Raw genomic sequence first — 13,986 nt, 5'->3', positions numbered from 1 at the left:
CAGAATTGAAGATTTATGCTGAGCAGCGACTGGCATAATTGGGCAAGGGAAGGCAGGAACTAAGAGTGCAGAAAGACATAACACTTGAATCATTCCAAGAATGTCACTGATTGAGAACTGGTGCACAATTGTCCCTTGACAGAAGGGAGTGTGCACAGTGCAACCTGCAGGGTAGGACTGGCTGCAAGAGGGCAGCACAGAGGGTGAAGAACAATTCACAGTTAATGGGCCAAATCACTTCACACTGAGCATGGAATTGACAGAGTTCCCGTTCTGTTAAGCACCCATTGTGTTTGCTTTCTGTCTCACCACCAACACGTAAAAATTGACACGTTTTTACCATTACAGGCACAACCATCCACCCACCACAAGCAGGGGGCCACAAAGCATCCTCCGTCACATAGAACCCTGCTACCCGCACCTGCACCACATAAGGGCATTGTCAAACTGTATGCTGTAAGCTGAACAAATATTAATTAGTGTAGTTCTGTTCAGCTTACTGGAGCAGTCCCACATTCAGCCAAAAAACCTGGTCTGCTTGCCCTTCACCTGCATAACTGTGACTTACCACTAGAGGCTTGGTACACAGGGAAAGGGCAAAGAGCTAGGGGAAGGACAGGCTTCCTGCTCCCTCAGATCAGAGTGAGTGCTGCATCGTGCTTCCCATCACCATTCTAACCAGTTCTGCTCCTGCTGGGAGCAGAGCCAGCTGGGTCTGATCAGGGTTGGGGCGATGCGGCAGGGCACTGTTTGTGCCTGCCACTTTAAGGGCCTGGAGCTGCCAGATGCCTGATGAGGGCAGCAATTTTGAACTGAGGCCTGCCCATTAAAACAGGGCAGTTCCGCTGCTGGAGGCCACACAACAATATTGCCTGGCCGGAGGGCTGCTAGTAACATCTGGAAGTAAGGGAGGAGCTGTAGGGGCTGGTAAAGAGGCTTCTGGTCCTGGGCATGACCTAAAACTGCACCCAGCCAGGAGTGGGTGGCCTGATGGGACTCCCAGTGGTGCAGGAGCCCCCAGGAAATGCCAGGCCACCCTGGTGAGGTTGGGGTGCCTTAACCCCTAGCCCCCACAACCGGGTGGGTTACCCCTTTGTTGGAGGGTTTGGAAGGTGGACACCATGGAGAAAGAGTAAGGGCCATAGACTCAGTCCTGTCTGAACTTTCCCTGACTGGCCCAGGCTGGGGCCAGGACCAGAAGGGTCAAAGGGCCGGGGGTTGAAGGCCCACTGCGAGGAATGCCCAAGAGCTGAGGGCCTGGGGTTCTGACTGGGCTGGAGATGGGTCAGGGCTAGTGAGCTGAAGGTCCTGGTGGGGGGATCACACCCAAAGGGGAAACAGTTCAGGGAGCTATGTTGCCCAGCATGAAGGCAGAAGAGACCGCCTGAGGAGAGGAATCCAGGTGGGGTTCAATAGTAGGATTCTGGGGCCCAGTGTGGAGGCCTGTGATGATGATAACTATAGATGCTATCTGCAAGGCTTGGGCTGTGGTGTAGGGGAGGAAAAAGCCGCAGATAGCCCCCCCTGGCATTGGGGCAGGAAATGGGCAGCCTCCCGCTTATTAACATTTATTTAACTAATTAACAACAAGGCGTGGCGGGTGAGAATGTGGGTGGTTAGCCCAGGAACAGGTGGGTGGGCCACAGTGAGATCAGCCCCGAGCAGGCCCCCTGTTACAGGGGACCACATTGCCTGGACCTGTGGCTCTACTCCCCACTGAGAGTAGTGGGGAACCATACCACACAGGCTCAGCTGGCTTTGTTCCTAGTGGGAAGAAGAGCCAGGTCCAAGCAACATGGGGCCCCCCCATCCCCTGCTTAGACTCAGCTGGCTCTGCTCTCGCCAGGAGTGGAGGCAGGAGACACAGTAGGCCCACTGCCTCCTGGTATGCTGGAGGGCTTCAACTTGGGTGGAAAAGCTGTGGAGAGTGACCACAAGTTAATAAAACAGGAGGAAAATTAGATAGATTCGAGATTTTCCTGTCCTGAACTGGGATAATGTTAAGCTGAATAACTAGTGCTTTAAACCACTTAAAAGGTTTTAACATGCAGCCAGTCAAAGAGTTAAGAGCTCCAGAAGCCACCTAAAGTTACCATGTAACAAGGCCTTAGGCCTGGGACCCTCACTGAGAGCTCCTATCAGGGAAGTGATATTGACACAGGGGTCTATTTCCCCACTCCTGCAAACACTTTGGCCAATAGAGTGCTGGTTGTATCTCAGAGCAGCCCTATTGTCCTAACTGGATTTGGGGGGTTGAGGAACAGTGCAGTTTGGGATGCTCTGTGTCCACACATAACATTGAACTGGTTCAAGGAAGATTGACCCAAAATAGTAATTGATTTTCCCAGTGTGCTTTTGAAATGTTCCAGGAAGTTTAAACCAGTCTAAAGTGGCTTGTATGTCTAGACTCTTAAGGCACCTATACAAATGCTAAACATCTGCTCCATGTGCTAATTAGCACACATCAGAGCAGACTCAGTTAATTGAGTCTGTTGGAGTGTGCTAAGTAGCACACTCCAGCAGCCTCTGCATCCTGTGTATTCAGCGTCCCCACACTTCAAAATGGTAGTGGGAGTGGTTTAAGTAAAGCTTATTGAACAAGCTTTAGTTAAAGTGCCCTTGCCACCATTTTGAAGTGGAAGACACTGAATAGACATGACACCGTGGGCACTTTAATTAGAGCAGCTCTTGGAGACAGTCTAATTAAAGCACCTCCCTCCCCACCCCAGACCACATCCTTGGGATTTAAAGTGTATTTAGAATATTCCAAGTCTTACATCTCTTCATGCCCTAAGAAAAGACCAGAGATGTCTAGATACACATAGCAACTGGACCATTAAAAAATGATAGGGAACTGGTTCTCAATTGTGGGATGCTGCAGACACATGTAACAAGTGAATTGTTCCCAAATGTCACTGATTGGGAATCAACTCACAATCATTTATGCACTCTGGTGGCTGTGACACCATAGGATGTGAGTGAGTACCCAGCCCAGCGTGGCTTACAGTGGGTAAGTGGGCAGGGAGAGGCTGCTTGTACCCCTTTCTCCTTTTGAGGTCCCTGTGGTTGGGTGATCTGTGGCTGGGGACATTTTCACTTTTCCACTTTCTTTTTTCTCCTAAACACAAGTTCAATAGACTTCAATAGATGGCAACTGACTAAAATCTGCAGTGTGCATGCCAAACTTGGGGTGGGTGGGCAAGAGGAGGCGTGCTTGGACCCAGGCTTTTGGGTGCCCAGGGGCTGTGGGGGCATGAGGAGGTGGGGCTGTGAAGCAGGGAGTAAGGGCAAGATACCTTTTTTTAGAAAAGCCATGCAAGGGAGCCCATTGATAAAAAGTGCCAGGAAAAGGGAAAAAACAGAGAAGCTGACTTCTGTCTGCATATCACAGTGGCCACCTGCAGCAGTAGCATGGCATACAGTTAGCCTACTTGTGGCAGAGAATGCTTTGTGTCCATATGTAATCCTGAACTGGTTCAGAATAGCGCTTGATTTTCTAGGTATGTTTTTGAACCTTCCAGGCAGCTTTGAACTTGTATGTCTGTCCATATCAGGTTTAAAACCACATTTTAACCAGCTTAAATATTAAGCAGCCTCCAGAAGGACTGGGGGCTGCTTACAAAATAGGGGAATATTGTTTAGCAAAGATCAGCCATTTGGGATATTGTAAAATGTGAAGCCAGAGCCAGTCAAGCAGGCTGATTAGCTTGAATTCAGTTACGGTTAACACGTTTATTATGGGGCAACTGTTGATAGAAGTCCTTCCCAGTTGAAGATACCTAGTTGTATACTCATGTGGCAAACTCACTGCTTTCTCCCGGCAAGCCCAGCTTGGAAAAGGACATTCTGGATTGGTGGAACATTTCTATTTATCAGGTAACAGCTGGGGGGGCGGGGGGGAGATTGCCCTGCCCCTGCTTGGAGCATGCTGGGCAGAGATGGCGAGGTACACTGGACAGGGAAGATGCTCCACAGGATTTCTTCTTTGCCCCAGTGGTGCGCAGGCCAGCACACAGGGCTCAGGTTCTGGGAGCCGCATCGAGGCAGCTCGAGCCTGCATCCTCAGCAGAGGTCTGGACAGAGCAGTGTGCAGACCGGCACATGGAGAGCTGGCCCTTGGAATGGCTCAAGGCTGCTCGGGCTCACATGGTGTACAGTCCGGCACATGGAAGACCTGCCCTGGGAGCAGCTTGAGGCTACTCAGGTTAGCCCCAGTGTAAGCCAGTGTAAGCCAGATAACTGGAGCCCTGCAGTGTGGCCTAGCCAAAGAACTAAAAAAGCCCCAGAGCCCAGAGCAGGACCTGGGAAAGGGGAGGCCTAGTCATAAGGCTAGGTAAATCTAGCCAGCAGTGGATAGGTTCCCCCTCATGAGAGCTGGAAGAACCCTTGGTGCCCAAAGTGGGGTACAGGGCCAGGAGGGGAGGTCTGGGAGTGACGCAGAAAGTGATGGGTGAAAGTTTCCCTCCCAGCTGGACCCATAGAAGGGGAAGCACCCCTTGCTAGCTGGGATCCAGGGGTAAACACGCCTTATATCATGTAAAACTGTGCCTCATATTTTGTATAATTGTTATCATAATTATGAATATCTTGTACAAAAGATTACAGAATTGGGTTATTTTGGTATAATGGGTTTTGGTTTGTATTGTAAATATTTGTCTGTATATCTTTAGGGTTGTTAAAAGATATTGCTAAGAATATTTTTGGAACGTTTTCCTTTGTTACCTATTTGAATATATATAGAGATTTTAATAGGTAACAAACACCTATTCTGGATACCTTTTAAGAAATGCTTGGATGCTTATCTTGCTGGGGTGATCCAACCCCAACTGCCTTCCTGCCCCTTGGGCAGAGGCCTGGACCCAATGATCTCACAAAGGTCCCTTCCGGCTCTAATGTCTGGAAAATCTATGAAACCATAAAAGCAGACTAGAGCATAAACACTAAGCATTCAGTTAGCTAATTCTGATTGAAACAGACTTATTGAAAATAAACAGAAAGGGTTCTTATTCAGGTGACAACCTTTTTGCAAAACCTTTCAAATTTGTGTTTTGTTGAAGCCTGTATTTCAAGGGCACATTTTTGTTTTGTCTCATCCTTCCTTAAAGAGAGAAAACCACACTCTTTAATAAACTTCTTATGACATGTCTTTATTGAAGTCCCCTCATGCCTGAGGTAAGAAAAATCACATGAAGATTTTTCATTTACTGTTCTGATAACAACAACTTACATTTATGTAACACTTTAATCATAAAGGATTCGAGCACTTTATAGACTCTTCATAGAGAGTTCACTCATTCAACATTGAACTTCTGTGGTGGAACACAGCAGCCATTTTCTCCCAGCTATGCTACACAGATGCCTATCAATTTTAAGGCACTATATAAAAAATGAAGGAATAACAATGACAACAAACAGCATGGTCACAGATGAACTGAGTAATAATTTAGACAACTGAAATTTTGGGGGGTAATTGAAATACACCTAAAAAATGATCTAATCTGGAGTTTGATTATGAATGCTGACTCCAAAAAGAGTTAGGATAAATGAATATTCAGGGAGGTTTTTTACTTTTCATCATAGAGATTTTTTCCCCTGGTTCCTGAAGCATAAGGCTCTTCCCAGTTCATGTGGGCTTTTCTGAGGTGAGACCTATCTTACCATGTAACAGGAGCATAAAAAGTTATAGATGAACAGTGAACTTTTTGAAATTAGTATTAAAAAAAACAACCTGCCCTTCAGTGTAAATTATTTAAACCTTCTCAGTCTTGCAAAGTCTCTCTCAGTTTCTCCTGTGGTTTGGGTTTGTTGCATTTGGTTTTCAGTAAAACTAATCTCTTAGGGACAGGGAGCCAAAAGCCTAGGGCCTAGAACAACGGGACAAAGAGCCCAATAATAAGTGTTGACAAGATCTGACCCTGCTTAGTTAAGGAGGTCTAATCTGATCATCATCTCAGTACAATTCAATTGCAGGAACAATATGCCCCGTGTCATATGGGTCAGGTACTGTGTTAAGTTACTGACCTTAAGTGATCCTTTTCTGCATCTCTTCACCATAGCTACTCTTCAAATATACTTTGCTGTACTTGACTCTTTATTGCTTTTAAAATGTCATCTCTTTTTTTTGTTTGTTTATACTATTCCAGTGACACCAAGCTGTATGTCAGATTGATACAGATCTCAGGGTATTGTACATGGCTGTTCTCCTCCAGAGGTGTCTCATTTTGTTAGTGACCATGTAGAAAGAATGTAATGCAAACTACAGAAACACTTCCCCAAGGTACCCAGTGGACACATCTACACGTGCAATTGATGGGGTGCATCTTCACAAGACATTTACTGTATGACTAATTAGCTCTGCAGTAAATGTCTCAGTGTCTAGACATGTGCTCCTATTAGGGCACAGGAAACTAATAAGCTTTGCAGCAGAGTAGTATTTGTAAATACTATTTGTAAATACTATTTGTAAATACAAATACTACCCTGCCGCTGAGTTTTTTCCGTGCAGAGCACCACATGCGTAGATGCTGACCTGGTTGGCTGGGGCACACGAGTGCTTGAGTGCAGGAGCTACCTGCTTTCTAGCCCCATGATGAAGTACCCTTGTGCCCCAGCCAAACCCTCTGCAGCACATTGAGCCTAGTTGGAACAGCCCCGGGCTGGCAAGCTGGCTCCTGGGGCCTCCTGCCAGCCACGCCTACTCTGATCAGGCTCCATGTACTGCACATGAATACACTTTGGAGCTGACTGCTCCAGAGTTAATTACTCCTAGGTGCATATTCAAACAGTGCACCCAGGAGCAAAAGACTCTGGAACAGGCTCCAGAGTTTTTTCATGTGCAGTAACTGCATGTGTAGATGCATCCAATGCAACTAAATAAACTGCAGAGCAGCAAATTGAGCCAAGAAGGAGCAGTTTAGGCCAGGGTTGCTGTTGCTCTGTTCTGCCCCCCTCTAACAACCAGGGGGAGCTCCAGGCTCTGGCTGCAGCTTCCCAGGTTCTGCCCTGGGCTGACAGGGAACACAGGGGCCAGCCCTGGTCTCTGGCTTTGGTTGGCAATGGCAGCGTGGCCCATGGCCTGGGGGGCATCCCTGGGCTGGCAGGGAGCATGTGCCCATACGTATAGAACAAATAGCCTAAAGTTGTCAGATTTTTTTAATGCCCCTTCAAGCTACCAGTCTCTATTCTGTGGTCCTCTAAGACTCCATTTGGTGGCAAAGTGTCTCTTGAATATCCTTGCTCTAACTCTGTTCTAACTCTGTGCCTCATTTTCACTTTCTATTAAGGAAATATTTTACTCAGTTCTAGGTGTTATTCTTATAAAATCTTCTGCAACAGTGTGCAGCAAATAAATGGCACTCTGTTTTAAATCAGCTGGCAAAACAAGAATGAGCTGACATTTTTTACAGGAACTTCCATATCTACATTGCTGTCCAGAACATTAGTTTTCTGTTATCTCATTACTGTACGTAGTAGTAAGTGTGTGTTCCTTTATTTTCCTTCTCACTGCAAGGCCTTTCGTAACACTGCTGTGTGTGAAAGGTGTTATGTATAAAAATAAAATATACTGTGTTTTCAAAACAGCTTAGAAAAATTTTAGTCACTAGAAAGTTAACTCTTACCTGGACCAGTCCCATCATGGCTAATCAGAATTTTCTTTAGGTATCCTAGTGATATAGCCTTTAGGTAGAAGATATCCACCTGTAGAACCAGAAAAAAAAATAAGACTGATGCAGGTCTTGATTATATGGTCCAAGTATCATGAGACGTGTTCAAAACTGTTGCCTTCCAGATGCTACTTCTGGAAACAAGTTCAATTAAGCATTAAACTTGCTCCTTAACTCTGAGTAGAAGTAAGTCCCAAATTCCTTGTGTATTTCTTCTTTAACCACAAATACTCAGGTTAAAAAAAGAACAGAGCATATGAGGGATATGGGTTCATCCTTGGAGACTTTGTGTAAGCATGGATTCTCACCCTGTTATTTTGGGCCCACATGTATAATACTGTATATCTTGCACAGGTTCAACTGCAGATGGAAGTAATATCAATAGATAAAGCTTGTTGTTTTCCTGACATCTGTAAAAGTGAGTCAAATCCTAAAGGTGTCTTGATGCCTTTGATGCAAAAGGTCTTAAAACTGCCTCAATCAGGTAGCTGGGGATTCCATAGGCATGGGACAAGCCTCAGTGGTATCTTCTAAACCCTGCTTGACTTGCTTCCCCAACACAGTATAGGGAAGATGCTGGGGGCAGCAGGGATATGTAACTTGATTCTAGGAGTGATAGCCATACAATCACAGGTACAGAAACATTACCATCACTGTGCGACCCATGCATCTTATAAAAAATCATCAATATAGCTTGACTTTGAATATTTGAAACTCTCAGCAAATTATGCCCCATAATCTACAGACCAAAAATAAAATAATTCTGTAAATAATTCTGAATAAAGGACATATTTGAGAAAACTAAAATGATCAAAGAAAATTTGTGAACAAGATGCATGTAGACTTTTTTGAAGAACCTATTTGCTGCTAGTAAACTCTCAGCCTTGATCAGAAATAGTGCAGCTTTGCACATTTTTTTTCTTTACCTGTCCGTGCTGAAATTTGACTTTATTTTTCTTAGATCTGTGGAGCTTTCGTTTGCCAGTATCTCCTCTTGTTCCCATTAGGATGATATATACATTAGAATCTGTTTCAGCACCAAGTTTAGACCCAGTGTGCACATGGATCTCATAAACCACCACTAAAGAAAAAAAGAGGAAAAATCTTTTGATTATTTGTTTTTCTTTTGTATGTACTTATCTGCTTTATCATTGACAGTTGGCCAGGAGATTGTACCCTCTCTGTCAAGTTTGGAATTAGTTGCAGTGATCTACACGTTTGTCATCTCCAGGCTCAATAACTCTAATTCTCTGTACATAAATATGAAACCACTGACCTTAAAAAGCAACCGTATGTGCTGAACATAGCAACCCCATCTGCTCAGTAAAACAGGCTAGCAAGCATTCATTCCCCAGTGTTCCATTTTCTTGTCTCCCTGCTGAAAACCAGGCCAAATTTGAGAATTGAAGGACTATCATTGTTCTACCAAACCCATGGAGTTGTCAATCTCAAGAGTGAAACTATCTTGTGCAAAATCATAGAACTCTTGGCAACTGGCCCACAAATACAAATTGAAACCCCAAGAAAAAAAGCATAAGAATTCTGGTTAATCAAAGCACTTTCAGATCTGTGTGCTATAGAAACAAGGATGTACACACACACATATACACGTACTTTGTCTATGCCAAGAAAGTAGGTTGTCAGTGACCACCTGACTTGTTTTGAAGGTGTTTTATCAAATCCACAGTAAACATCAACACATTAAAAAAAGCCCTCTTAATTAAATATATTCACTAGATTATTTTTTAAAAAACATCTCTTTCTACTCTACTCTAGGCAGATCCATGATCACAGTTTAGAAATAAAGGTAATATATTTAGAAATTTTGAACTACACTAATTAATCAGATACTAAAAGTTCTGTTTCAGAATAACTATTGTTAGCAGTTACATGATACTGTATTCCAGTGCACTTATTTATTTATTAGCTTTCCTTTTAATATAAATAAATTTTGCTCCTAATTAGGTCTTAGTAGAATTTTTTTCCATGCGGTGTTTCTTTTCTAATCACAGCTGGTCACTTCTGTTACTATCTGGTACATGATAAGAGAGATTATTGTTTCAGTATTCAGTAATGGAGATTTTAATAGCCCTCTGGAGAGGAGAAAGATGACAAGGACCCAAAGGAAAGCACATTTAAGCAACCTTTAAGAAAGAGATGAAAGACAAGTAGGAAAATTATAACAAACTATTATGATGTTGGTATTAAAGAGTATTCTGTAGATATCAATTAAAGGTGCTACTACTACTGAGTAACTGCTCCTAATAAAATCTAGTATTTACATATGGCACATTTCACAAACAAAATATATGAAAACAGTTTTTTAAACAACCTAAAAACCTCACACCTATACTCACATCCAAATCATTCCTTACCAGTGACATTCTATGCAGTTAACATTGCATGACAAGTTTAAAAACTGGAAAACAATTTAGGACAAGAAGTGAAGAACACCACCATGGATATTTGAAGATGCAAAGGGAACTAGAGTAGATATATCTGACCAAGCTGGAACATAGTCATGGCATTCTTGGAAAAAAGCACCATGGATTTTTTCAATAGATTTACTCTGGAGTCTGGCCACTGGTCAGATGTTCAGGTAAAGGAGTGATAGGATCTGATGTACAAGCCACATGCATCGCATAAGCATGGCAGGAGGCATGATTGTGGGATCCAGATCAGATCCAATCATGCCTAATCACCGGTGCAGTGAGAGCCTGGAACCACAAAGCCAGGCATCTCCTGCACACAACTTAAGATGCGTTTAACTGGCTATCAGGTCTTAAGTGTAACATATGACCAGGGCCTCATACAAATGAATACTTCTCTAAATCTGTCAACAAATGGTGTACTGACTCTGGTCACATTTTCATAGCTTTCATAGATATTAGGGCTGGAGGGACCTTGGGACCACCACTTCCTAGCTTGTGAGATATGATTAGATCTCACTCAGAAACATGCATATCTGTGGAAAATGTGTAAAACCTGATAAAAACTAGTTTTTATGCTTCTAGCAGAGATACTTCTGCTCTAAGATAAATGCCAGTCTTTTTCATGGATGACATGAGGCAGCTGGGAGTGAAGCTGGAGGCATAATTAAGTTGGATATCAAAGTGATGTTTAATACCATATATAGTTGTACACTGTTTCTGTACAACAGGGGTATCAAAGATACATCACATGGGCTAGATCTGGCCTGCAGAGTGCTATCATCTGGTCCATAGCAGGTCTGAAATTGGACCCAGGCACTACCATCTGGCACATGCAAAACCAGCCCCACGCACTGCACACAGAGTGTGGGGCCAGTCTGGTGCACATTGCGGGCAGAACCCAGGGCTTGTCCATGCTGCCAGCTGCACTCAGGGCCAGACTAGAGCTTACACAGCCGGCAGCACCACCCTGCCACTGTACTCCAAGACACTCCATAGCACCTCTACCAACCCAGACCCACACAATGGATCCAGCCTGTGGAGTAACCCAGAACCACTCATCCATCCCATGGGGCCCGATGAGTTTGACACCCCTGCTGTACAATAACAAAGTAGAAGAATCTGCTTTTGAATTTAAAAAAAAAAACAAAAACCTGTTCAGGTGGAGGGGATAACAGAGCACAGAGAGCAAATTGGCAGAGTGAATATGTACACCTAGCAACAGATTATGATCAGTATTGCAGAAGATAGGGCAAGGCAGGTGGCATCTTAGAGACTAACGGATTTAAAGAGACATTACCTATAGGCAACAACCTACCTGATCAGATGCCATGGAAGGACTGGCAGAAGGAAAAACTTTATATAGAAGGGAAGGGGAACGTCTACGAGAGGTAGTACCATAAGTGTATTGATTAGATTGACTGAGATGCACAAGGTTGATAATACACAGAGAGACATCAGAGTTAATAGCAAGTCCAAGTAGTAGGATAAGGACCCATAGTCCCTGTTAAAACCACAGTTAATACAATCAAATCTTCGGATGATCAGTATTGGACACAATACTGTCAGTCAAATTTCCAAAATAGCGGGTTGATTGTGCTGTCAAACTGGACTCTTGGTTGCAGAAAGTATTATTCTCAGTAAGAGGGGTGGATTCCAGCCCCAGTACTGAGCCCAAAGCTGTGTGCTAATATTTTATACCTGTGGTTTTGAAACTACATATCAGCAGATGCTATTAGCAGAATGTAGCCCCAACTAAAAGATCAGACAGACATCTATATTGTGTGGGCCTACTAGTGATTTGTATTATTGAAACTGCAGGGAAAATAATTGTGGGTACATTTTAGAGACAGGGAAAACCCTATTTGAAAATTAAGCCCTGCTGTAATAAATGATTTAAAGGAAGGGGCTCTGAATAAATTATTTTACTTTGGATGTAGTATCAGGCTTAGCTGATATAGATTAAGTTGGTTTATTGGTTTATTGAGATAAATTGGTTCATTCATCAAAGTGAATGAATGAACTCCTGGATGCACAGGAACAGCATTAGGGAAAACTAAAACATAACACAGAAATTGGCTCATATTTAATTTATAATATAAAACCAAAAGACTATGAGATAATCAGAGAAACTATAATGACTGAATCAAAAATGATTCTCTGGACACACATCTGAATAATTCACCTTGAGTAAAAAAGAAGTGCACATTAAATAAATAAAAGAAAGAAAGACAGACAAAAAGAATAATACATATATCTCTTTGTGACTATGCCGCTCTCTTGCCACATGGAGAATTTTAGATTTGAATATGTTTAGTCTGTCTAAGGTAAAAGTGAAGCCCCTTGAGGCTGGGATAATGTTTTACTTTAGGTTTTGCACACAGAAACAGTGCTCAGTAAATAACATTTTGGGGCAAGAATAACAACGGAATGCACATTCTGATGAACTAAGCCTGTAAACAGACATCTCATGTGAGGAAGTTTGGATTGTTCCAGGTTTTGACTCTGATCAAAACAGTAAGGGCATAGCCCTCTGTACACAGAGCCCTCCAAAGTTGCATTGATGCCCTTCTGCCAGTAGGTGGCCATGAAGAATAGCAGCCTGACAGGCTTGCCCCTGGAATGAACCTCAATTAAGTTAGATGAGCTACAATTAACTTTACAGATGCACGCAGCAATACCCTGGGAAAAATTGTTAGCACATTTTATCCAGCATACTTCACAGGTACTTGAAGCAGGACAATGACTGTGAACATCTGTGTAGGATCCGGGCACATGAGGCTTTCTCCTGGGAGAAATGCAATGCCTGCTTACAGCCTTATATGAGCATTACGATGTATTTTGACAGGAAACTCTCTATACTATTGCATTAAACAGAAAATATCTTGTCCATGTGGCCCGCAAGAGATAGCTCCCTTGGAGCAAGAACCCAGAAAGTGTTCTCATCAGCAAGCTTTTTTTTAAAAAAATTTTTTTGCTTATTTGCTGCTCCCATGAATCCTGTATTCATTGTTGCACAAAGGCATATCTTTATAGGAAGGATGAAAAATATCACTCCACTCACTTCATCAGATGATATTTTTGCAATACTGCACTATGGTAGCATCTGATGAAGGGAACCCCTGCTCACAAAAGTTTTTGCATTTGTGACTCAGTTACTATAAGGTGCCTTTCTACCCTGCCTTCTGCCTGACTTTAGACTAGCATAGCTAACTACCTCTCTCTGTTCATAAAAAAAAACCAAGCATTATATTCCATGCTTCTCAAGGGGGTAGTTAAAAATGATATCGAAGAACAATATAAAAATGCCTATAATGAGTTCTAACCAAGGATTTAACTAGACAGGTATTCTTTTTCCAATAGAGGCTGAGGCTGGATGCTTCAGATGAAGGAAACAAACCACCCTAAATAAATCTCCATAAAGCACATCAGTATGCAGTGATATCCAAAGGAAGCATATTTCTCAGCTATTAATCAACTTGTATCCTTACATTTCAATTAATAGCCCCACTGATTTCATAACAGAAGTTATTCTTTATAACATAAAAGAAACCTACAGGAAAAGTACAGGTATTAGTTGATTTACTTCATGTCAATGGATCCCTGCCTCAAACTGAATTTTTACATTGGCACTTGGTAAATGTCAATGGATGATAATGACAACATAAGAACCTTTCATATTTTGTGGTTATCTTTTATGCCGTTTTATTAAAGTCTGGTTCACTGGCAATGCCAGGAACACCTAAAACCAGTCATTTTCCCACCAATGCTGGAACAGACTGACCACATTAGCTTATTTTAATCCCCTCTATACTCACCCTTACATTTCTCAAAACAAAAAAAGAAACCTTTTGGGGATAGAGTTTTTCTTGATTTGCTTCCCTCTAAAGATG

The 13,986-nt window shown here is 42.8% G+C and overlaps 1 protein-coding gene across 1 annotated transcript in view; it reads right to left on the bottom strand.

The window, feature by feature from the left end:
* Window positions 1-13,986, bottom strand: part of RP1 (RP1, axonemal microtubule associated) — a 328,710-nt gene that overhangs the window by 135,336 nt on the left and 179,388 nt on the right. Inside the window, exons 27-28 of the mRNA XM_019542502.1 lie at window positions 8,591-8,745; window positions 7,620-7,698 (exon numbers count right to left, since the gene is read on the bottom strand). Coding sequence (XP_019398047.1) covers window positions 7,620-7,698; window positions 8,591-8,745 — 234 coding nt within the window. The remainder of the gene's footprint in view (window positions 1-7,619; window positions 7,699-8,590; window positions 8,746-13,986) is intronic.

This window comes from Crocodylus porosus, unplaced genomic scaffold (assembly GCF_001723895.1).
Source record: "Crocodylus porosus isolate Cpor-Errol unplaced genomic scaffold, CroPor_comp1, whole genome shotgun sequence".
Taxonomy (NCBI): domain Eukaryota; kingdom Metazoa; phylum Chordata; order Crocodylia; family Crocodylidae; genus Crocodylus; species Crocodylus porosus.
The sequence above is the reverse complement of the archived record's forward strand: the minus strand, read 5'-3'. Positions and strand labels throughout refer to the sequence as shown.